At 48.0% G+C, this 22832-nt stretch overlaps 1 long non-coding RNA gene and 2 gene segments (V, D, J or C); 1 reads left to right on the top strand and 2 right to left on the bottom strand.

The window, feature by feature from the left end:
* Positions 1-759: 759 nt before the first annotated feature.
* Positions 760-5983, top strand: LOC128584944 (uncharacterized). 2 transcript variants are annotated; one of them, XR_008379765.1, is made up of 6 exons: positions 760-967; positions 1422-1703; positions 2957-3064; positions 4511-4605; positions 4748-5476; positions 5563-5983. It is a non-coding gene; the product is annotated as an uncharacterized LOC128584944 (long non-coding RNA). The 2 variants fall into 2 exon arrangements; XR_008379764.1 differs by lacking the exons at positions 4511-4605; positions 4748-5476; positions 5563-5983 and adding an exon at positions 3659-3871.
* On the bottom strand, positions 2612-3244 carry LOC128584920 (immunoglobulin lambda variable 2-18-like). The segment is given in 2 exon segments: positions 2612-3034; positions 3169-3244. Coding segments are annotated over 2 exon segments (420 nt in total).
* A 4720-nt stretch (positions 5984-10703) lies between the features above and the next one.
* Positions 10704-11345, bottom strand: LOC128584930 (immunoglobulin lambda variable 4-69-like). The segment is given in 2 exon segments: positions 10704-11045; positions 11157-11345. Coding segments are annotated over 2 exon segments (366 nt in total).
* Positions 11346-22832: the final 11487 nt, after the last annotated feature.

Consider the following 22832-nt stretch of genomic DNA (forward strand, 5'->3'; position numbering starts at 1 on the left):
TGTCCTGAGGGTGGACACAGAAGCAGAAGTAGGTGCCCCTGAGACCTCCCCCCAGGAGAAGCTGCGGGGAGCAGCACAGGTGACTGAGCGAGGGCCCCAGGCTGGCTCCAGGCAGTGATGGTCCCGGGGTTCACTACAGCCAGGGCTTTGTGCAGGAAGCAGGGCTCCCCTGATGAGGACCCCAGGCACAAGGACCCACTCAGCCTGCTGGGGCTTTCTCAGACCTGCCAATGGTCTGAGCCCCACCCTGCCCATCCTCCCCCCTCCTTTCACAGGTCGGGTCTCTCGTCTGAAGCCCCCTCCTCTGCCAGCTCCTGGCCCATTTGTCTCTCACCCGTGTCCCTCCCCACACAGAATAAATCCCTGTCCAGTCCCTCACTGTCACCTGCTTCTCACAGGCCCCAGACTCAACATACTTTAATTTTTAGAGAAAACCTCACATGGAACCCTGTGAAAAAGTCTTATTTCATTATAGCCTTGACCTCACGCTGGAGCCAGAGATGAGCTGCGCCCAGCGCTGGCAAAGGCTTCCCTGGCTCTGGGGAGAGTCAGGGACTCTCGGCCCTGGAGCTCACCTGAGTCTCAGGAGATACCAGGAGGCTCCCTGGCTTGTCTCGTTTCCAATAAGAGTCACAGAGAACAACACTGATGTCACCTCCCATTTTCTGTCAAAGATCCCAGCCTTACCCCACATGACTCCTAAGGACTGAAATATTTTTAGAAAGCTGTTATCCAGTTCTCAGGTTGTTCATGAAAGATTAAGAGCTTTCTTTACCATGCCATCAGTGCTGGGCTGTTTGTTGTTTTAAATTTATATGAACGTAGTTTCCCTATCTGGAATGATGAATCTCACTGTGAATAGAACTTAGAAGCAATTCTGCAGGATGCATGCTTCTGCCGGGACACGGAGCCTACTGGGTTTGCAGCGTGGGACCTGACAGCTATTCTAAGGCTGCTCAATACCAAGGTCTTTCTGAACTGTTAATGAAAGTTTCTTCTATGTGTTTCAGCAATAGCGTTAACTGTTTACATTCATTTTGTTTTAAGCTCTGTCTCATAATCTAAGTGTATGCTCCAGTCTTTCTGTTCATTTGCAAAATATTTGACACTATTCCATGGATTTAAATTTTTCCACGTTATTATAAAAATGTCATTAATATTCCCATCATGTTGACTAGTATTGATAAACATACTTTTAGTATATTGCTACATTATAATATACATCATTTTTATTTTTGTGACTCTCAAACTTTCTTACCAATCCATGTACTCTACCACTTCACTTACTTAAGTCTCATTTTATTCCACTTCATGGAATTTTCATTTGTCACGGAATATTGTTTTGTGCTCTTTGCCACATGATTTAGTAGAGACACTGTGGGCTTGTGGTTAATAATGACTATTTTCTGTGCGCGTTGCAGCAAGTCCCCCCAAATCCTGGTTCCAGTGGAACATCCTCTGCAAAGGCTGCAGGGGACCCTCTCTGGACCTGCTCTGTGTCCCCTGTAGTGACGGAGTGAGTGACAGTCTCTAGAACAGACCTGGAGCCCGGTGTAGCCCTGGGGCTGTGGTGACTGGCACAGGTGGAGTCTACACGTCGCGGTGTCTCCTGAGCCTGGCCTGGGTGGATGGGCCTCGTTCTGCCCATTCTGTTGTCTCTAGAAGGAGATCTGTTCTTGAACGTGAATTTTATGCTCATGGAGGTGAGCAGGCTCAGTGTGTAATTTCAACAAGATCTCAATCTAACATGGTTTGAAGTCAGGGACTCAGGAAGAGCCTCAGACCTTCCGGGTTTTTCACAATTAGAATCAAGATTATGAAAAGATTCCTGACACCATCAGCTACTGGGAAATGCGATCAGATCTAGAATGAGGTTCCACTGCAGTCCCGTCAGGGTGGCTATAAACAAAATGACGGAGAATAGAAGATGTTGCTGAGAATGTGGAGAAGTTGAAACACTCACTTATTAGTCATGGAGATGTAACCTGGCGCAGCCTCTTTGGAAAGAAAACATTTTCCTAAAAGGGGTTACTATGTCACCCTGAAATTTCACCCTACTAGACACCCAAGATACATGAACACAGTGTACACCAGTATTTACAGTGGATTGCTCAGAAAATCAAAAGGCTTAGAACCCAAATGGCCAAATGATAAATAGTTAAACCACCTTAGAATATCCATACTGTGGAGTGGTATTTGGCAATAAAAAGGAATGAAGTCCTGCTACCACTAAATTACATTTTTATTAAGTGTATGACCAAACAAGTGGACCAATAAACATTTTAATGCATTATTTCCCTAAATTATGGAGAAATCAAAAATTGGATTTATAGCTCAAAGGTATAACAATACTGGCTATTACCATAATAATTGTTCCTTTGTAGAATAATTGAAATATTCACATTTATATTATGGTGACTGGTTATACAACACTGTGCATACTAAAAAAAATTGAAGCTTATAAATGTTTGCTATTTATGATATGCAATTATACCTTTAAAAGATGTTTTCAGAAAAATAATATGAAAGACAGGAAGTCACTGACATTGGACAGTCACCGACCCTCTTAACAGGTCTGTGATCTGAGAATAAGATCCCCAAGTGTGGACACTCCAGGGCTGGTCACAGTCAGGCTCTTGGCTGGGGTTTGTCACAGGCAGTCATGAGGGTGACCACAGGGGAGCAGGGGCAGGTTTTTGTCTCAGTTCCCCATGAGTCTGGAGCACTGTGTCAACATTCAGGCTCTTGTCCCATGTTGAACAGAAATAATCAGCCTCGTCCTCAGCCTGAAGGCCCGAGATGGTCAGGGAAGCCGTGTTCCCAGACTTGGAGCCAGAGAAGCGATCAGGGATCCCTGAGGGCCGAGATGTGCCGAGCATCACAGTTTTGGGGGCACCACGAGAAATCTGCTGGTACCAGCCCACAGTATAACTTCCAACATTGTTGCTGTTTCCAGTGCAGGACAGGGTGACCTTCTGTCCCACAGACCCTGACACTGAGGCTTCCTGTGTCAGTCTGGACTGTGCCCAGGACCCTGGAACAGAAGAGGTGGAGACACAGAGAGGTGAGTCTGGAGTCATCATGCACCACATGCTCTCAAAATGAAAGGGAGAAATCTCCCTAGGTGTCGCCCCAACCCAGGCACTTCTGCTTCCCAGGGATTGTCACCTGGGCCGAGACTGAGGAGGGTAAGCAGGAGAGGGGCCCAGGCCATGGTGGAGATTCCTGCCAGCTCTGATTCCTGGGGACCTGCAGCTGCCGCAGAGCTGCCCCTGTCTCTTGTACCTACTTCCCCACTGTGGGGACTGACGGGCCTTCCATGCAAATCAGTCCCCTCCCCTCGAATGGCCTTCCAGCCCCTGGGCACGGAGGCTTCTCTACATGAGGCTGGCAGGGCCTGGCCTGAGCCTTCTGGGGGCTGAGAGTAAGCAGTCAGTCTGTCCCAGGGGACAGTGGGCACCTAGGCCCCCAGCAGGGAGCAGGTGGCTGGTTTCCATTCCGGCAGCCCCACAGCGCCCCCTGCTGCCTCAGGGATGGATTCACTCAGGTCTGTGATGCCCAGCAGGGGACCCTGGGGAGAGCACTGGGCTCCCCACCTCTTCTCTGCTGCCCTCCTCAGACAGAGGGACCCCTTCACTTCCTGGCGCCTCCTCCACAGGACAGCTGTTCACCTTGGCTAAGCCCTGACTTCAGTGTCGCAGCCTCCTCGGCAGTTTACTCCGTGGCCATTTCTTCCCACTGTGGATTTGTTGTGGGGTCAGCTCACCAGAACCACCAAGGACAGCGACAGACCAGCCAAGACCTGTTAGTTGGAAAGGCCTGGGATGCTGGCTCTGCTCTGTCTCTGCCCACGTTGCACCATGACAGGGTGGTTGGCTTTTTATGTCAGTTGTGAGACTTTCTATTAGAGGTGAGATATTAGAGCTTTCTCAGACATGTGATCAGCACGTGTTTCTTCTGTTAGTGTTTGACTTTCTATCCCTTTGACCATGTCCGGTTGATAAACACGTAAATTGTCATCACGTCTCAGCGTCCTTACCACAGTGGTTACAGTGCCAGCCATATGCATCGAGGGTGGTGCCCGGGCCAGCTAAGCAAAAATGACAACTACAAAATAATAGCCTGGCATTGTGGCAGGCACCTGTAGTCCCAGCTACTTGGGAGGCTGAGGCAAGAGAATCGCTTAAGCCCAAGAGTTTGAGGTTGCTGTGAGCTGTGATGCTACAGCACTCTATAGAGGGTGACATAGTGAAACTCTCTTGCAAAAAATAAAAAAAAAATTCATTAGTCAAATTCGAAGGCTTTGTCGGTTATACTTATGGTGTCATATCTCATACCCATTTCAAAATCCATATTTAGTAAGCTTTTATACCTTTATGTTTGTTCTAAGTGTTTCACAGTTACAACTATCGCATTTAGATCTTTAATACACTTTGAGTTTGGTTTTTGTATGTTTTCTAAGTGGGGGGGCATAGTTATTATTGTTTGTGTATATATGCAGCTCTTTCAGAAGAATTTCCTGAGAAGCTGCAGAACCTATCATTTCATCCTGTGTGTTCAAGTGTCTAGAGCTGTGTAACCTCTGAGCTCTCAGTAATACCCTCGGTAATTACAGGCTGTCCTTACGCCTGCACTGCAGCATTTTGAGTAATGCAGCGTTATAGTAAGCTTTGAAATCGGGAAGTGGAATTTCCTTCCTCTATAAGACGATGGTAACTGGGATCCTTGCTGTTCCATGTCACTTTAGGTCAATTTCTGTTTGTCTGACGAGCAGCAACCGCAGCAGCACACGGAGCTTGTAGACGCTGGTGCGTCTGTGGCTGCCTTCCGGGCGCGGTCAGCCCTCCACGTCCAGGTCTCCACATCCAGGGATCTAATCAGCCACAGTGAAAAAGTGTTTGACAAAACAATGAAGACGCACAGCCGTGCACAGTAGTACACGTGGAATACAGCAGGACAGCGGTGAGCGCAGAGTCTACGCGGGATGAGGTAACACAGTTACAGCACACTGGATTCCGGGCTCTCTGGACCAGTTCTTCACACATCACCCACCATTCCCGCAACTACCAGCCTCAGGCACACAGAGGATTCAGTTCAGATGCGTCCCTTCCCTATTTTTCTTTGTGTGGTCTCAATTAGGGCCGTCCTGAGAGTTCAGGCGTCTGGTCCTGTGATCCAGGATGTTATGATCATATCTGCACCCAGGCTCGGTTACAAGCAGGCTCATGACTTGGTCCCCATCCGGGTCACTCACTGAACACCTCTGTGGTGTAGCCAGCAGCTGTACTGAGTCCTCTGGCTGGAGCCTGAGAGGGACAGGACAGCTCCATCCCCAGCAGGGATCCTGGTGACCGGCTGGGAGCCCAGTGGTGTTTCTTCTTTGTATCATGAATCAGAGTTTGGGGGCTTGTCCAGACTTCTGGTGGACACAGGTGGACAGGGACTGCTGGTCGCCTCTCCAGGGCTAGAGCTGCAGGTGAGATTGATCATCCCTTTTGGGGACAGAGAGAGTGAGGGCTCCAGAGAGCACAGGCTCAGTTTAACCCTATGAGTTTACTTCAGGCCTTGCTAAGCTCAGAGCAAGTCCCCAGGACCCCTTGGTGACATCCTCAGGAGAATGTGACTGGGCTGATTATCAGGAGCTAAATGTAGCCCTTTCTTTCTTTGAACAAATAAAAATTATTTAACAATTTCCACTGAATTTTTCCCCAAGTCAAACCCATTTATAGCTTTTCACTTCGTCACTCCCTTATTTTCACATTATTCTCCTGTCCTGTGGAGCGACTTCCCCCATGACAAACAATCAGATGTTACCAGTTCCTGAGTCCCTCCTGAACTTTCTTTGTAAAATTCCGTCTATTCTTTTTTTCAGGTTTTTTAAAATTTATATTTGGTGTGATTTTTATAATTTTCATTTTTTTCTGATAGTTTCCCCTTTTCCATTTGTTTAAAAAGTTTTAATAGTTGAAAATCTGTCGGATAATTTCAGCATCTGAGTTACATCAGTGTTCGTGTGTGTTGATTTCATCTCTCATTTAAGTGGGTATGTTTCTGCTCCTTGACATGACAAGTGACATCTTTTACACCCCAGACATTTTGGATATTACATTATAGATCTCCTCGGGCTCCTATTTAACCTTCTGTATCAGGGACCTCTCTGCCGAGGTGAAGCACAAGGGCCTGGGGTCGTGGGCTCAGCTCCCCACTTCCCCAGCTGAGCGGGTCTGAATCTCACTGCCCCAGGGCTGCTGACACCTTCCTGGAAGGTGTCAGTGATTTGCGCAGACGTGACCCCTTCACGAAGGGGTGTGAGATTAGCTGCCCACTGGACTGCTGTGCCTCTGACACCAGGGAGAGGGGAGTACAGCTGAGGTGCCAGTGACCCTGCCTCTGTTCCCCTGTCCAGTGCTGTCGTCACCAGGTGGGACTCAGTGCTCAGCTCCTCACTGGATTCCAAGGTCCCCCCAGTCAGGGGTCAGGGCGGGCGTCCTGTAGGGCTGCCCATCCTGCCGAGTCCCTCTTCAGTCATCACTTCCCTGGAGGTGGGGTTGAAGTTCAGCTCCACACAGGGCCCTGCCACAATCAGTTGGGGAAGGAGGTATAATGAGGTCCCAGGAGCACTGACCTGCTCAGCCTCCTTGATGTTGACCGGGTGAAGGTGTGAATGGTCACTGAACCCCACTGACACTACTCCAGATGGGCCATCAGAGCACGGCCAGTGCCCGCGTGACAAGGGGTTGTTGACAACAGTGTTTCAAGTCAGCACAGCCTGGGAGCTGTTGGTCCCAAAGGAAAAGCCACACCAGAGTCACTACTGCTTCCAGGAAGGACTTGGAGGCTGCCTCCCCCCAGGCTCAGGGCTGCCAGTGGTGGAGTCAGGACAGACTGGTCCAGGACCCTGAACTTCAGGATGGACACAGAGGGAGAAGGTGGGTCAGTGAACAGAGACATGTCCAGAGCCCCTGGGGCTTTCATCTCCAGCCTGATGCGCAGACAGTGAGAAGGGGAGAGAAGGAGAGGGGCCACCCATGCTGGGGACCCACACAGCTCTGCATCCTGAGGAGCCGCTTCGTTCCCCACTAGTCCCTCTTAGTCCCTATGGAAGCCCAGAAACAAGAAGGACCCTTCATGCAAAACAGCCTCCCCCTGGGCTGTCCCAGCTCACCACAGGCCCTGCCTCTGACTGCTGCCTGGAAAGCTGAGCCTGGCAGGGATGGGCCTGGGTGGGCCTGTTCTTTGGTGCTCTGGAGACCTGTGAGGACACAGATGCTGGCGCAGTGACCACAGGGCAGAGGGCTCAGACCAGGCCAGGTGGGGCTCCCAGCTGGGACCAAAGCTCAGGCCTCAGGGACAGGCCACAGCACTCCCTGCTGCCCAGAGCCAGACCTGTCCCTCCTGTGCCCTGTGTCCTCCCACAAAGGATGGAGGTGAGCAGGGTCCATGCCCCACACACATAGTCCCAGGTGTCCACACAGCCTCCTCCCCGTGCCTGGTCCCTGTGTGGTTTACAGGACAGTCCTGGGAGCTCTTCCTCCCTGAGGGGCAGCAGAGCAGGAAGCCCAGTGGGGACAGGGAAGACTCTCCCTTCAGGGCACCAGGAGCTGCTCCTCTTCCTCCTCCCTGCGCAGAGCAGAGCCTGCTCCGCAGGTGGCCAGGACCTGCAGTCTGGCCCAGCCTCTCCCTCTGCTGCACCCCTGTTCCCCTAAGCTCTTCATTGGCACAGATCGCAGAAAGAGAAGAAAATGGATGAAAAACATTTGCCCACCCCAGGCAGACCTCCTAGGGTGATGCAGACACTGACTGTGACTGTGAGGGAGCGGAGGGGCATGAGACCTGGGGGACTGCTCGTTCCTGACCTTTCTCCCTCCTCCCTGGACACTGAGCGGTCATTAGCCCTTTTCATCTTTAGGCTCAGCACCCTCTAATCATACCCTGGGCACATGGAGTAAACACTCCTGTTGTCTCAGACACAGAGTGTGGGGACAGTGCCTGGGACAGAGAACCCAGGATGTTCAGGGCCCTCAGGAGGCCCTGCTCTCTAAGGCTCCTAGTGGAGCCATGATGCTCACATCTCCTCAGTCACGCCTACCCCTGAGCACAGGCAGCCCCTTCTTCAAATCTGTGCTTCTCCCCTGGGCTGTGCTGCCTTTCTCAGAACAGAGTGTGACCTACCCCCTGGGAGCAGGTGCTGGGACAGAGACCACAGGGAGGGAGTGACCGGCACACCCCAGATGCTCTGGGAGGCACAGCAACTGGGACAGATGACCCTGCATAGAGGACACTGACCATGGTTGTTCCATGATTTTTCCCAGGACCCCTCAGGAACAGGCCCAGGTTTTCTTCAACTCAAGAGTTCAGGACCTGGCAGGTCTTCTCTTTGTCACAGTTCTAGTCCCCACGTGTCCTCTCATTAAGTGTCACAAAAGACAATCTTTTCTTCATGCTGCACCCCCATTACCCCATGTGTCCCACACCTGTCCTCTGATCTCTCCGGGCTCACTTTCTTTGCTTTTCTGCATAACCCTGCGGCCTCAGCCCCTCATGGCTGTCTCTGCAGGACTCACACTGCAGAAGGCTCAGCCCCGGACAGGACAGCTGGGCCTGGGCTGCCCACGGCTGAACCTCCCTCTCACTTACCTTCTGCCCCAGCCCTAGGCCAAGCCAGAGCCAGACCTAAAGATGCTGAGCCTACAGGTCCCTCAGGGTCAGACTTCACTGTCACTTCCTGAGGGGAAGACGTGGAGTTGGAGGTTCTGTCTGAACAGACTGCTGGAAGTGCTTTCTGATCATCCCAGACACGCACTGTCTGCCTATTAGACAGTCACTCCGCCCGTTCATGGCCTCTGGTCACTCATGCAGCATGGAGGGATTGGGAACCCAGAGTCCAGCGTCCAGGAGCTCATGAGGATGCCGCAAGGAGCAGGGAGCAGAGAGAGAGTAGGTCCCCTGGTGGCTCTCGGCAGACGCTGCTTGACCAGGTGACAGCTCTCTGTGAACTGTGCTTTTTCTCTCTTATTGCCAAAAACTAAGGTGCATTCCAACATCTTCCCAACCAAAGACACAGAGAGAGGAAAGAATCAGGTTCATGGGATTAAAGTAGGGAAGGTGCCAGTGAATGGTCCCAGAGCCATCTCCTACATGGAGGGCTCATCCTGCACCTGGGAATCCAGGACCTCTATGGGACACACTCTAAGGATAAGGAGAACCTAACTTCTCTAAGGCTGCAGAGCTCAGGGAATGATCTACAAAGACTTGGACATGTGTAGGTGACATATAGGGGACTGGACAGAGGGGACCTGGGTAGCCGTGTCACACCAGCTGCATTTCAATCCCCAATGTTACCCCACACACATGGGGGCAGCTCTTATAGCCTCTGGAGGCAAATGTCCCATTTACACTGGGAAGCCAGTGAGAGGAGGTGTGATTCTCATTGACCCCATGAAGATGAGGCAAGTTGAGAGCATCAGACTTTCTGGGAGCACAAGTGACAGCAGAAGCCACATCCTGAGCAGATATTTGTCAAAGGTGGAGACAGGTGAGGGATGGATTTGATGGTGGACATGAAGGGTAGACGCTGGTCTCATTCCCCCATGGATGGGAGCTCTTCATGGCATTGGGTTGTATTCAGCCATGACAGCAGTCGTCAGCCTGACCCTGTCCCTAGAGGCAAAGGTGTCAGGGAGTTCATGGTGACAAAGGAGAATCCAGATGAACCCCAGAACATCCAAGACTGCTGTCTGGTCACACACTCGGGCTTTCTGTCTGGGACTCTTGGTCACCAGGCTCCACGGTCACCCCCAATGATCCGTGCACAGCATGAGCTCCACAGGGAGAGTGACACGAGGCACACATTGGGGCACTTCTGGCCCCTGATGTTCCATAGACTCTACATCACATCCTAGACTGTTGAAAACCCCCATGAGGCAGGAGAGGAGCAGACAGAAGTCAGTGTAGTGGGCTCAGGGAAGCCTGCCCATGGGGTCCCCATGTTCCTCAGTGGGATGAGACACAGGAAAGTCACATTCACGGGACCTATGTTCCCAACTCCCCTGGAGCAGGCTCAGCATTTCCCAGCTGAGGAGGAGCTTCCCTTCCCCTCTCACCTCCCACAAGGAAGTTTGCTGCCTCAGGCCCATACCTGCCCCCACAGCCACCCTCTACCCTGAGGTGACAGACACAGCTGCAGGAACACATCAGTGAGCCAGGCCAGGTCTGTTCCTGGAATTCCTCCCTGACCTGTGTCCTCAGCTGCATTTCACATCCTGCTGCCTCGTTCCTAGGACATAGGGAGCCTCAGGCAGTCCTGAGCACAGGTGACTGGGACAGAGTGGAGGTCTCTGCTGTGACAACTGGAAGGGCACAGTCCATGCTGCAGGTCTGTCTACCTGCTGAGATGGTCCCTAGGTACTGACAAAAATTGGAACCTGGAGGGGCTCATTTTCCACGTTTCAAGTGAAAAAGGCCAGCCCCACAGACACTGGTTCAAGCCTATTTGAATTAATAGTTAATGATTTAGTGTTACCAGATTTCTTTTTTCATTTTTCTTTTAGTTTTCCTGTGACTACAGGAACAGTCCATGGAAAAGTGAGAGAAGAAATGTTTTAAATGAGAGGAGCTCCCAAGTACTGTTTGATTACATGCAACTTATTTTAAAATCTGAAAATTAACATAGAGCAAGACCCTGAGCAGGCTGAGGTTTTTGTCCCACTTCCTCATCTGCCTGTGTCACTGTGAGTTAATACCAGTGTCCCAGGTCTGACAGTAATAATCAGCCTCATCCTCAGGCTGGAGGTTGGAGATGGTCAAGTAGCGGTCAGCCCCAGAGCTGGAGCCTGAGAAGCGGTCAGGGATCCCGTCCCCCTTGCTGCTGCTTCCAGCACTGCTAAGATACATCAAGTACCGAGGGGCCTTCCCTGGCTGCTGCTGGTGCCATGCAATGGTGTAGCTGCTGTGCCCACTGTCCAGGGTGCAGGTGAGCTTGACCGAGGCTCCCAGGGAGGCAGATGCAGAGGGCGGCTGAGTCAATGCAAGCTGGGAGAGGGACCCTGGAAACACAGACACCCGTCATGGCCTGGAGGAAGGATGAGAGGGAAGGAAAGTCCAGGCATGAGTGTCGGAAGTGGGCTGGTGGGGTGGATGTTGAGATCCATCCTGACCTGTGCAGTGAAGGAGGAGGGTGATGAGGAGTGGGGTCCAGGCCATGGTGCAGACACCCAGAGCTCTGCTGAGGCAGACACTCTGCAGGTCTCTCTTATCCCCCCTCCAGCCCCAGAGGAGACAGAGGGGCCCTGCATGCAAATGTGCTGCTCTCGCCCTGCCCAGCCCAACCCCACCTGGGCCTGTGTGAGCCACAGTGGCTGGGTGTCACTTATGAGAGGGAGGTTGGGCTGGGCTTTTCTGAGACTCCCCAAGGGCCCAGGATACACTCTGCTGCTGGTCCCAGACAGCCCTGAGCAGGGTCCAGGGCCAGGTGTCTGTGTTCCCAGCTGAGCCCCACAGAGCCCTCAGTGACAGCCCCACAGCGCCCCCTGCTGACCACATCCAGGTCCAGCGTGTCTGGGACCAGATTCCAAGGGGTCCTGACAGAGGCTCCTGCCCTACCAGGACCTTGACCACTGCCCACTCCCTGCTCAAGGGAAGAGCGAGGCCCCTCCTCAGTGCAGCTCCTGTCTCATCTCAGTCTGTATCCTTTTATTTGAGTCTCCACAGTGGGGACAGGACACACAGCTCACCCCACATTAAGGGGAGGGGCATCTTCTTTACAAACTGTACAAGAAATAAGATTCACGTTAGCTGAGAACAGGACACTGTTCAGCCATGAGCCCACTTCCCGGGCTGCTCTTGAAGCCCGTTTCTCTCTCCCCCTGGATTCTCTCCTGCCCTTGGCTTGCAGCTGCCCGAGTCCCTTCTCTGCCTCCATCAGCACCTGACATTCTCTCTGCATCTCCCCTGTCTTCTCATGACCACCTTATTAGGAAACCAGGCCCATCTCACCAGGAGGTCACCCTACTAATGGATGATCTCAGCTTAAGTAATTTCATCTGCAAAGACATTGTTTTAAAATAAGGTCACCTTGGGAAGTACCATGGGTTAGAATTTTGACATATATTGCCAGAGAGACTGATTTAAATGTAATATTAAGGAGGAAGGATCTTTCTTTAAAAATTTATATTTTTAACATTTTTGAAGACCATTACAAAATATGTGTCTTGTACTAAAATGAAAGTTCATAAATTTAGTGTACTAATATACAAAAAAGGTTTCTTACTTTTCTCTTAGTCAGAAATACGCCATGAGAGATGCTTATTTCTGAAGCAAGGGTGTCTGAATTTAGTCTTTAAATCTGATCCACGTATTCCTATTGTTTTTCAAACACGGAATAAATTCTGAAGAAATGCTGCAGGTCTCTGGTATCCCCCTCCAGCCCCAGAGGAGAGAGAGGGGCCCTGCATGCAAATGTGCTGCTCTTCCCCTGCCCAGCCCAACCCTCCCTGGGCCTGTGTGCAGCCCCACTGGCTGGTTGTAATTTCTGGGAGGGGAGTCTGGGCTGGGCCTGGCATGAGGCTTCGGAGGGACTCAAAGACTAAACAGCTACTGAGTGCAGTGAGCCCAGGGTCAGGAATGTGGATTCCCAGCTGAGACCTACAGAGCCCTCAGTGACAGCTGAACAGCGACCCTGCTTCCAAGGCCCAGGTCCAGCGTGTCTGTGACCAGATGCCAGGGGATCCTGACAGGGCTTTGGCCACTGCCCACTTCCTGCCCAAGGGCAGAGCAAGGCCCCTCCTCAGGGAAGCTCTGACTTCATCTCAGTCTTTATTCTTTCCTTTGAGCCTCCTCAGTGGAAACAGGACACACAACTCTCCCCACATTAAGGGGACAGGATGTCTCCTGTTCAAACTCTACATGAAATGAGATGCGCATTAGCTGAGAGCAGGACAGGTCAGCCATGATCCCACTTCCCAGGCACTTCCTGAAACTGGGTTTCTCTCGCCCCACTGGATCCTCAGGAGGTCACACACAGGGGACGGAGGGGGAAGTGTCTCAGGGATAAAAGAGCAGGCCAGGGGCCCACTGGGGTCACCAGGAGTGAGGAGAGTCCCAGGGAGGAGGAGGAGAAGGTCCTCACTGGGGGCTTCTTCTAAAGATCAGAGAAGTACAAGAAAAATAGAGGATGTGAGTGAAAATTTCTTACAAGTCCATATCTTTTCTTAAGCAAATATTTTAGCAGTTAGTTGAAGAGGTCAAAGGAGAGGAGGAATGTTGAATGAAAGGGAGAGAGACCCAAAGACTGAGAAGGAGAGTTGTGAGTCAGAGAGAGGAAGAGAGAGAGGCAGGAATAGACTTCACTGTGGATGGGGTGGAGGGAAAACCAGTGGGGAGATTGGACGGGAACCAGAGGTGGGGTTTGGGGTGTGTTCGCTTTCGTTCCAGTCTTTTTCCTGTGTAAAGTGGAGCCTCTCCCAGCTCCTCAGCTGTCTTCTCTGGTCTTCTTCCTGCATGGACTCGGAATCCTTGTTTAATCAAAATTCTTTACTTCTCTTTGGAGAGGGTTCTTTTCTGTTTTCATTTGCTAGTGAGTTTCTTCTTGTTTTCCACCATTCTTACATATTTGTTGACACTGAGGCATATTTGTGGAGGTCTGGGGGAAATCACCTTTTATAAATGCAGAATCCCAGGCCCCACTCCAGTTGCCCTGAGTCAGAGTCCACATGTGACAGGATCCCGGGTGATCCCTGTGCCCGGGAACATCTGAGAGTCTCTGGTCTGACAGAGGCAGGGAGGTGCTGGCGGGTTTGGTGAAGGACTCCTCCTCATGCCTCTGTCTGCTCTGCCTCTTGTCAGTGTGTCCAGAAAAGTAATATCCTGTTTCCCAATTTTTTTTTTTTATTAAATCATATCTGTGAACATTGATATATTCATGGGGCATCATTCACTAGCTTCACAGACCGTTTAACAAGTTTCACATATACCCTTGTAAGATGCACCGCTGGTGTAATCCCACAAATCCCCTTCTCTCTACCCACCTCCCCTCTCCCTCCCCTCCCTCCCCTCCCTTTTCCCCTTCCCCCTATTCTTAGGTTGTAACTGGGTTATAGCTTTCATGTGAAAACCCTAAATTAGTTTCATAGTAGGGCTGAGTATTTGGGTACTTTTTCTTCCATTCTTTAGATACTTTACTAAGAAGAATATGTTCCAGCTCCATCCATGTAAGCATGAAAGAGGTAAAGTCTCCATCTTTCTTTAAGGCTGCATAATATTCCATGGTGTACATATACCACAATTTATTAATCCATTCGTGGATCGATGGACACTTGGGATTCTTCCATGACTTAGCAATTATGAATTGGGCTGCAATAAACATTCTGGTACAAATATCTTTGCTATGATGTGATTTTTGGTCTTCTGAGTATATGCCCAGTAGAGGGATTACAGGATTGAATGGCAGATCTATTTTTAGATCTCTAAGTGTTCTCCATATCTCTTTCCAAAAGGAATGTATTAATTTGCATTCCCACCAGCAGTGTAAAAGTGTTCCCTTTTCTCCACATCCATGCCAACATCTCTGGTCTTGGGATTTTGTGATATAGGCTAGTCTCACTGGAGTTAGATGGTATCTGAAAGTAGTTTTGATTTGCATTTCTCTGACGATTAAAGAGGATGAGCATTTTTTCATATGTCTGAAGGCGGTGAACCTGTCTTCTTCAGAGAAGTTTCTCTTCAAATCCCTTGCCCAGCCTGCGATGGGATCCCTTGTTCTATTCTTGCTAATGCATTTGAGTTCTCTGTGGATTCTGGTTATTAAACCTTTGACGGAAACATAACCTGCAAATATCTTCTCCCATTCTGAGGGCTGTCTGCTTGCTTTACTTACTGTGTTCTTGGCTGTGCAGAAGCTTTTTAGTTTGATCAAGTCCCAGTAGTGTATTTTTGAAGCTGCTTCAATTGCCTGGGGGGTCCTCTTCATAAAATATTCGCCCAGACCGATTTCTTCAAGGGTTTTCCCTGCACTCTCCTCTAGTATCTTTATAGTTTCATGTCTTAAGTTTAAATCTTTGATCCTGTGAGAGTCTATCTTAGTTAATGGTGAAAGGTGTGGGTCCAGTTTCAGTCTTCTACAGGTTGCCAGCCAGACCACCCAGCACCATTTGTTAAATAGGGAATCTTTTCCCCACTGAATGTTTTTAATTCGCTTGTCAAAGATTAAATAACGGTAAGTAGCTGGGTTCATCTCTTGGTTCTCTATTCTGTTCCAGACATCTACTTTTCTGTTTTTGTGCCAATACCATGCTGTTTTGATCACTATCGATTTGAGGTATAGTCTGAGGTCTGGTAGCATGATTCCTCCTGCTGTTTTTATTTCTGAGTAATGTCTTGGCTATTCGAGATTTTTTCTGATTCCATATAAAATGAAGTATTGTTTTTCAAGATCTTTAAAGTATGACAGTGGAGCTTTAATAGGGATTACATTGAAATTATATATTGCTTTGGGTAGTATGGACATTTTGACAATGTTGATTCTTCCCAGACATGAGCATGGTATATTTTTCCATTTGTTAATATTTTCAGCTATTTCTCTTCTTAGAGTTTCATAGTTCTCTTATAGAGATCTTTCACGTCCTTTGTTAGATAAATTCCCAAATATTTCATCTTCTTTGGCACTACTGTGAATGGGATAGAGTCTTTAACTGTTTTGTCAACTTGACTATTGTTGGTATATATAAAGGCTACCGATTTATGAATGTTGATTTTGTAACCTGAGATGCTGCTGTATTCCTTGATCACTTCTAAGAGTTTTGTAGTAATGTCCCTAGTGTTTTCCAGATATACAATCATATCATCTGTGGAGAGCAAAAGTTTGATCTCTTCTGACCCTATATGGATACCCTTGATCGCCTTTTCTTCCCTAATTGTGGTGGCTAAAACTTCCATTACAATGTTAAAAAGCAATGGAGACAATGGGCAGCCTTGTCTGGTTCCTGATCTGAGTGGAAATGATTCCAATTTAACTCCATTCAATATGATATTGGCTGTGTATTTGCTGTAGATGGTCTCTATCAGTTTAAGAAATGTCCCTTCTATACCGATTTTCTTAAGTGTTCTGATCATGAAGGGATGCTGGATATTATCAAAAGCTTTTTCTGCATCGATTGAGAGAATCATATGGTCTTTGTTTTTTAATTTGTTTATGTGCTGTATTAAATTTATAGATTTACGTATATTGAACCAGCCTTGAGACCCTGGGATAAACCAGACTTGGTCATGATGTATAATCTGATTGATGTGTTGCTGGATTTTGTTTGTTAGGATCTTGTTGAATATTTTTGCATCTATATTCATTAGTGATATTGGTCTATAATTTTCTTTTTTTGTTGGGTCTTTTCCTGGTTTGGGGATCAGGGTGATGTTTGCTTCATAGAATGTGTTAGGTAGTCTTCCTTCTTTTTCTACCTGTTGGAACCGGTTGAAATTCCTCTTTAAAAGTTTGGTAGAATTCTGACGTGAAACCATCTGGTCCCGGGCTTTTCTTTTTAGGGAGGTTTTGTATGGTTGATGCTATTTCCGAACTTGATATGGGCCTGTTCAACATTTCCACTTGATTTTGGCTAAGTCTTAGAAGGTGACGTGCTTCCAAGTATAGGTCAATTTCCTTCAGATTTTCATATTTCTGAGAATACAGTTTCTTGTAATATTCATTAAGGATTTTTTGGATTTCTGAGGAGTCTGTTGTTATTTCGTCTTTGTTTTTTCTGATTGATGAGATTAGAGATTTTACTCTTTTTTTTTCCTGATTAGGTTGGCCAAAGGTTTATCTATTTTATTGACCCTTTCGAAAAACCCAGCTTTTTGATTTATTGATCTTTTGTATTATTCTTTTGTTTTCAATGTCATTTAATTCTGCTCTAATATTGGTTATTTCTTTTTTTCTACTGGGTTTGGGGTTGGAATGTTCTTCCTTTTCCAGTTGCTTGAGATGTCCCATTAAGTTGTTAACTTCCTCTCTTTCCGTTCTCTTGAGGAAGGCTTGCAGTGCTATAAATTTCCCTCTTAGAACTGCCTTTGAGGTGTACCAGAGGTACACCTCTTTCTTTCCGATAGTTCATGTCTTCATTGTTGTTTTGTACCAAAAAGTTGGCGATTTCTTTCTTAATCTCATCTCTGACCCAGCTATCATTCAGCATAAGGTTGTTTAACTTCCATTTTTTGTATGAGTATGCAGATTCCTGTTGTTACTCAGCTCAAGTTTTATTCCATGGTGGTCCGAGAAGATGCATGGAATAATTTCTATTCCTTTAAATTTACTGAGGTTAGACTTGTGACCTAAGATGTTATTGATTTTGGAGTAAGTTCTATGGGCTGATGAGAAGTATGTGCATTCAGTTTTGTTGGGATGAAATGTTCTGTAGATGTCTGCTAAATCCAAATGTTGGATGGTTAGGTTTAAATCTAATATTTCTTTGCTCAGCTTCTTGTTGGAGGATTGATCCAACACTGCCAAAGGAGTGTTGAAATCTCCGACTATTATGGAGCTGGAGAAAATCAAGTTGCTCATGTAAGAGTTACTCTTATAAATTGAGGTGCATTCTGGTTGGGTGCATAGATATTAATAATTGAGATATGATCATATTGAGTATTACCCTTAACAAATGTGGAGTGACCATTCTTATCCTTCCTTACGTTTCTTGGTTTTGAAGCCTATTGTATCTGCAAATAAAATTGCAACACCTGATTTTTTCTGATTACCATTTGCCTGAAATATGGATGACCATCCTTTCACCCTGAGTCTGTATTTGTCTTTTAGGTTAAGATGTGACTCTTGTATGCAACAGATATCTGGCCTGAGTTTTTGGATCCAGTCAGCTAACCTATACCTCTTTAGAGGACAGTTTAAGCCGTTCACATTAATGGAGAATATTGTTAAGTCTGGTGAAATTTTGGGTACTAAGTTTTTCAAAAGTCCAGTGGGCATTTTTAATCCTTACGCCAGTGTGGAAATTGGAGTTTGATCCGAAGTTTCTGAGTGAGTTTACTTTTGTGGTATAGGATTGGGCTGGTCATTATGGAGGATAGGTCTGAGAATATCCTGAAGAGCTGGTTTGGTTATGGCAAATTTCTTCAACATATGAATGTAATTAAAGTATTTAATTTCTCCATCACAAATAAAACTCAATTTAGCTGGATACAAGATCCGGGGTTGAAAGTTATTTTGCTTTAGGAGATTAAAAGTCGGTGACCACCCTCTTCTGGCTTGAAAAGTTTCAGCAGAGAGATCTGCAGTCATTCTAATATTCTTGCCTTTGAGGGTAATGGTTTTCTTTCTCCTGGCAGCTTTGAGGATTTTCTCCTTCATATTAACTTTAGTGAAGTCAATTATGATATGCCTGGGGCATGTCTTATTGGGGTTGAGTTGTGCTGGGGTTCTGAAGCTGTCTGCTGTCTGAATTTCAGAATCTCTAGGCATGTCTGGAAAATTCTCTTTCATAATTTCATACAGAAGGGCCTCTGTGCCCAGCAAGGCCACTTCATCTGTTTCTGGAACTCCTATGATTCGGATATTCGCCTTCTTTGAATTATCCCAGAGCTCTCTGAGAGAATGATCCGTTTTTGCTCTCCATTTCTCTTCCTCTTTGAGAGTTTGGGAGCGTTCAAAGGCTTTATCTTTGATGTCAAAAATCCTTTCTTCTGCTTGCTCCATTCTGTTGCTGAGGGATTCTACTGTATTTTTCAGATCTTTGAGGGCTGCAAATTCTTGCTTCAGTGTGCCTAGGTCTTTGGTGGTTTGTCTTTAAATTCGTTAAATTCTTGAGAGAACTTTTGAATTTCTCCTCAAATTCCTAATTCCACTTTGTTAATCTTGTCTGCAATCCAAATTCTGAATTCGATTTCTGACATCTCAGCCAGTTGTTTGTGAATGGGATCTTCAATTGCATCTGCCATGTCTTTCCTTGGTGGGGTTGATCTATTCTGGTTATTCATGTTACCAGAGTTTTTCCGCTGATTCCGCCCCATGGTTGTTTTACTCCCTCTGATTTTTTCCCCTAGGGCTTTGTTGAGGGTCTGTACAGTGTTGTGGCCTGAGAAACTGGGGCCCTGTCTGGTGTGGTGGGGTTAAGTGGTTCTGTCTTGTTTTCAGCTGGTTTCTCTTCCACCCTAGTGAAACAGATACTCCGGATTGAAGTCTCAGCTATGGAGAAATATCAGCAATTAAGTCACCCCACCCCCCACTGGCAAACAATTGGAAAAGAAAAATCAAACCTTCCTACCACCATGCACCCAGGACACCACCTGATTTGTCCTCGGGCGATTGGTTCAGTTCAAAAAGTCCAAATCAATTGTTTCAGTCTGCACCTGTCTCGGGCGAGAGAGTTTAAGAGGTCTCTGGGAACTGGATCACAGGGGTCTGGTGACTACTCTGGTGTGGCTTGCTCCAGTGCTACGTGGAGTCAGGAGGAGCCACCCAGCCAACAGATCAGTCTGGGAAGGTTGATGCCTCCTTCCCCACCTTGCCCCACTGTCACACCCAGTCACTGATAGCCCTGCAGCTGGCTGACCCAGTTGCCTGTAGTGAATTGGTACTCCAGGAGTTTGTACCTGCCTGAAACATAAGGAAGTCTGCCAGGCCGTTGCGCTCTGCCTCTCTCTAGCAGGAGGAGGTGAGGCCTGACAACCTCAGGTGCTTGATGAAGGTTGGAGAGTTTTCACTCTCGCCCCTGATTAATGTTACTGACAGAACAGAACAGAACAAGTCTGCTGTTAGCCTGCAGAAAGAAGCTGAATTGAGTTCCAAATCAGCTTGTCTTTGCTCTTGTATTGTCTATAGGCTGACGATCCCCTGAGGGCCAGGTGCGTCTTAGGTTTAGTAAAGCGGACCTCTGGGTCAGTCCCGCCCTGGGAGTTTCCCGGTTTGCAAGTTGGAGTAGCCTCAGGCAAATCCTATACTCAGAGTCTCTGGTTGCCCAGGGAGACAGAGGGTGTGGCTTTAGAATATTCAGTAGTAAGCCATATTGCTAGCAAAAGAGGGCTTCTGTTTTATGACTCAGGCAACCGCTACTCCGGTGTAGCTCCCTTCCGGCCAATTGTCTTCTCTGCACTCCCGTACCCCAGAGCCTGCACCGACCAGCTGCAGCCCAGTACTGTCCACACCCCTCGAGCAATTGCCCAAGAGTCTGGACCCCTGGGGGACAGGCCTCCAGACCTTGTAGTGAGAGCAGAGGGGAGTGCGGGGAGCGCTGGGAGCCTGGGGTTGTGGGCAGAGAACACACATAGCTTTACACAGTATTATGCCTGGCCATATTGTCACCAAATGACGGCTGTCGCACTGTGCCTCAGGGAACTGCCACTCCAGTGCGGTCCCCTCTCCGCTGACCGGGACTGGCCTCCAGACCTCAGTGTGAGTGAAGGGGAGTGCTGGGAGCTCAGAATTCCAGGTAGAGACTATATACAGTTTATACAGTTTTATGCCTGGCAGGAGGATGCCGTGGCACCCTAGTAGGGGAGGTAGGTCCAGTTTTTAGAGGGTCTCTCCTGTGGAGTGTAGTGGGAGGACCTTTGAACTCTGCCCAATTGTTTGTGGGGCACTCTGAGCTGTTCTCATGGGGGGAGGCGACTCCCATTCTCTTGGTGATGGATTTTGTACCTTTTGTTTGTATCCTTGTGGTCGCAGCTCACCTCAGCGGAGTTGATGTGCGTTCTTCAACCTTCTCTCCTTGTTTCCCAAGTTTTAAATGGCAGACTGAGCATAATGACTTGAGGTTTCCCATCAAGTATGGTGGCAGCTCACCCTGAGCTCACACAATCCCAGAGGTGACCTGAAGCCTTGTAATAACAACATGATCTTTTCATCTTCACATCTTGATACCAATGAACTAGGGCAATAATTTAAAATTTGCAGTTTCCCATTGGTACTTATCATACTCACAATATTAAGCAATGCTCATATATTTATGTATTCTAAAAAGAGAGATTCACTATATTAAGCCTAAATGACAATTGCAGACATAAAGTACAGAATTAGGGGCCCTGATATGATCATACTTGTGGAGAAAGTGAGGGCAAGTTGAAATAAATGCAATCAAATTCAGAAGCCCTATAATGCTGGTTATTTGTTACATTTGTTTTCTGGGACAACAGTCACAAAACAGCACACACTGGGCAGCCTAGAGCAAAAGAAATGAGCCATTCTGGAGGCCAGTCCTGCAAAGTCCTGTGATGGGGCCCTGTGGTCTCTGGCCCTCTGGGGGGATCCTACCTCCGTCCTATTGGTCTGCAGCCACATAAATCTTTTCTCTCACCTCATCAACACATGGTGTCCTCTCCACGTCCTCCTGTATTCTTAGAACTGTATTACCAGAACACCAGGCAGACTGAGTCAGGAGGACACCAGCTGATCCACCAATCTTATTTACCTGGTGACATTTAAGCTCACATGTGGACATTCAGGGGAAGGGACTTTTTATAACTGTAGAATCCCAGCCTCCACTTCAGAGTCACTGAGTCAGAATCCACATGGTATAGATTACCAGATGATCCATTTCCCCATGAAAATCTGAGAAACCCTGGTCTGACATTCACCTTTCTCTGTAAAGTTGGTCAACAGGAAGTCTGCCCTGAGAGCTCAGGCATCTGGCTGTGTGATCCTGACATCACACCCTCATCTGAGTCGCCAGCCTCAGTCAAAGGCAGGTTTAGGTCTTGTCCCCACTCTGGGCATCTCCTTATGCTGAGCCCTCTGCAGAGTAGCCTGCTGTAGTCCTCAGCCTGGACATTGGGCTGGTCCCTGAGAGTCAAGGCAGCTCTACCCCCAAGCAGGGACCCTGAGAACCAGGCAGGTTTCCCGGAGTGTTTGTTGTTCATCATAAAACAGTGTCCTAGGGACTTGGGCAGACTATGGTTCATCCAGTAAGGATGGTGGCCACTGCTGGCTGCTCCGATGCTTGAGTCTCACGTGAGAGTGTCTGTCACTCCAGCAGACATAGTACAAGGCCTCCTGAGTCCCCACAGTCGCCTCAAGACAGAACCTTGAAACCAAATCAGACACATGAGAGGACTGAGGAAAGAACACAGAGGGACCCCTTCAAAGGCATCTCTGAAATCTTTATGTACCTGGGCAGAGAGCTCGGAGGGAGAGGAGAAGGGTGGGCCGCTAGGCCACCGTGTAGCTTTCCAAACACCCTAGGAGCCCACAGTTTCTGCTGGACTCGGGATGTTTCTTTAGTCTCCTGTCACCCCACTGGGAGGAGGGTGTGCGTTGGGTTGTTCATAATACAAATATGAGCCCTTCACCAACACCACCAGCACCATCTGAGTCTGCGTCATTGGCCCAGGGAGGAGCAACACTGTCAGGCAGGCTGGGCTGGTGAGCTCTGACTTCGCCCCTTGTGAGGAAGCACCTGCTGTCCTCTCTAACTCAGGCCAGTGAGCTCAGGTCCAGGAACCATTAAATTGGAACATTTGAGGTTGTTTCAGGCCTGGCTCTGCCGTGAGGAGACCCACAGCTCCCCCTGCTGGGCTGAGGCAACTACTATTCGTACTTTCTTGTCTACTTGTCAGAAGTAACTTCTCTATCGTCTAAATTTTTTGTAGTTACTTGTTCTTAAGTTTCTAAAGAGACATTTTTTCTTTCTTTACAAAATTGTCTGCTAATTTTTATTAAATTTTTTTTATGATTTTTTTCAGAGACTATCTCCTGTTATATGTGTTTCAAGAATAAGTGAACCAGCTCATCAAGGATTATATCATCCCTGATTTAAAAATATCTGCCCTACAATTTTATTGCCTACATCCTGTCAGTGTTATAACTAGTCTTTTCTCATTCAAGTCTAATTTTTCTTGTT

This window comes from Nycticebus coucang, chromosome 4, assembly GCF_027406575.1.
Source record: "Nycticebus coucang isolate mNycCou1 chromosome 4, mNycCou1.pri, whole genome shotgun sequence".
In the NCBI taxonomy this organism is placed as follows: Eukaryota; Metazoa; Chordata; class Mammalia; order Primates; family Lorisidae; genus Nycticebus; species Nycticebus coucang.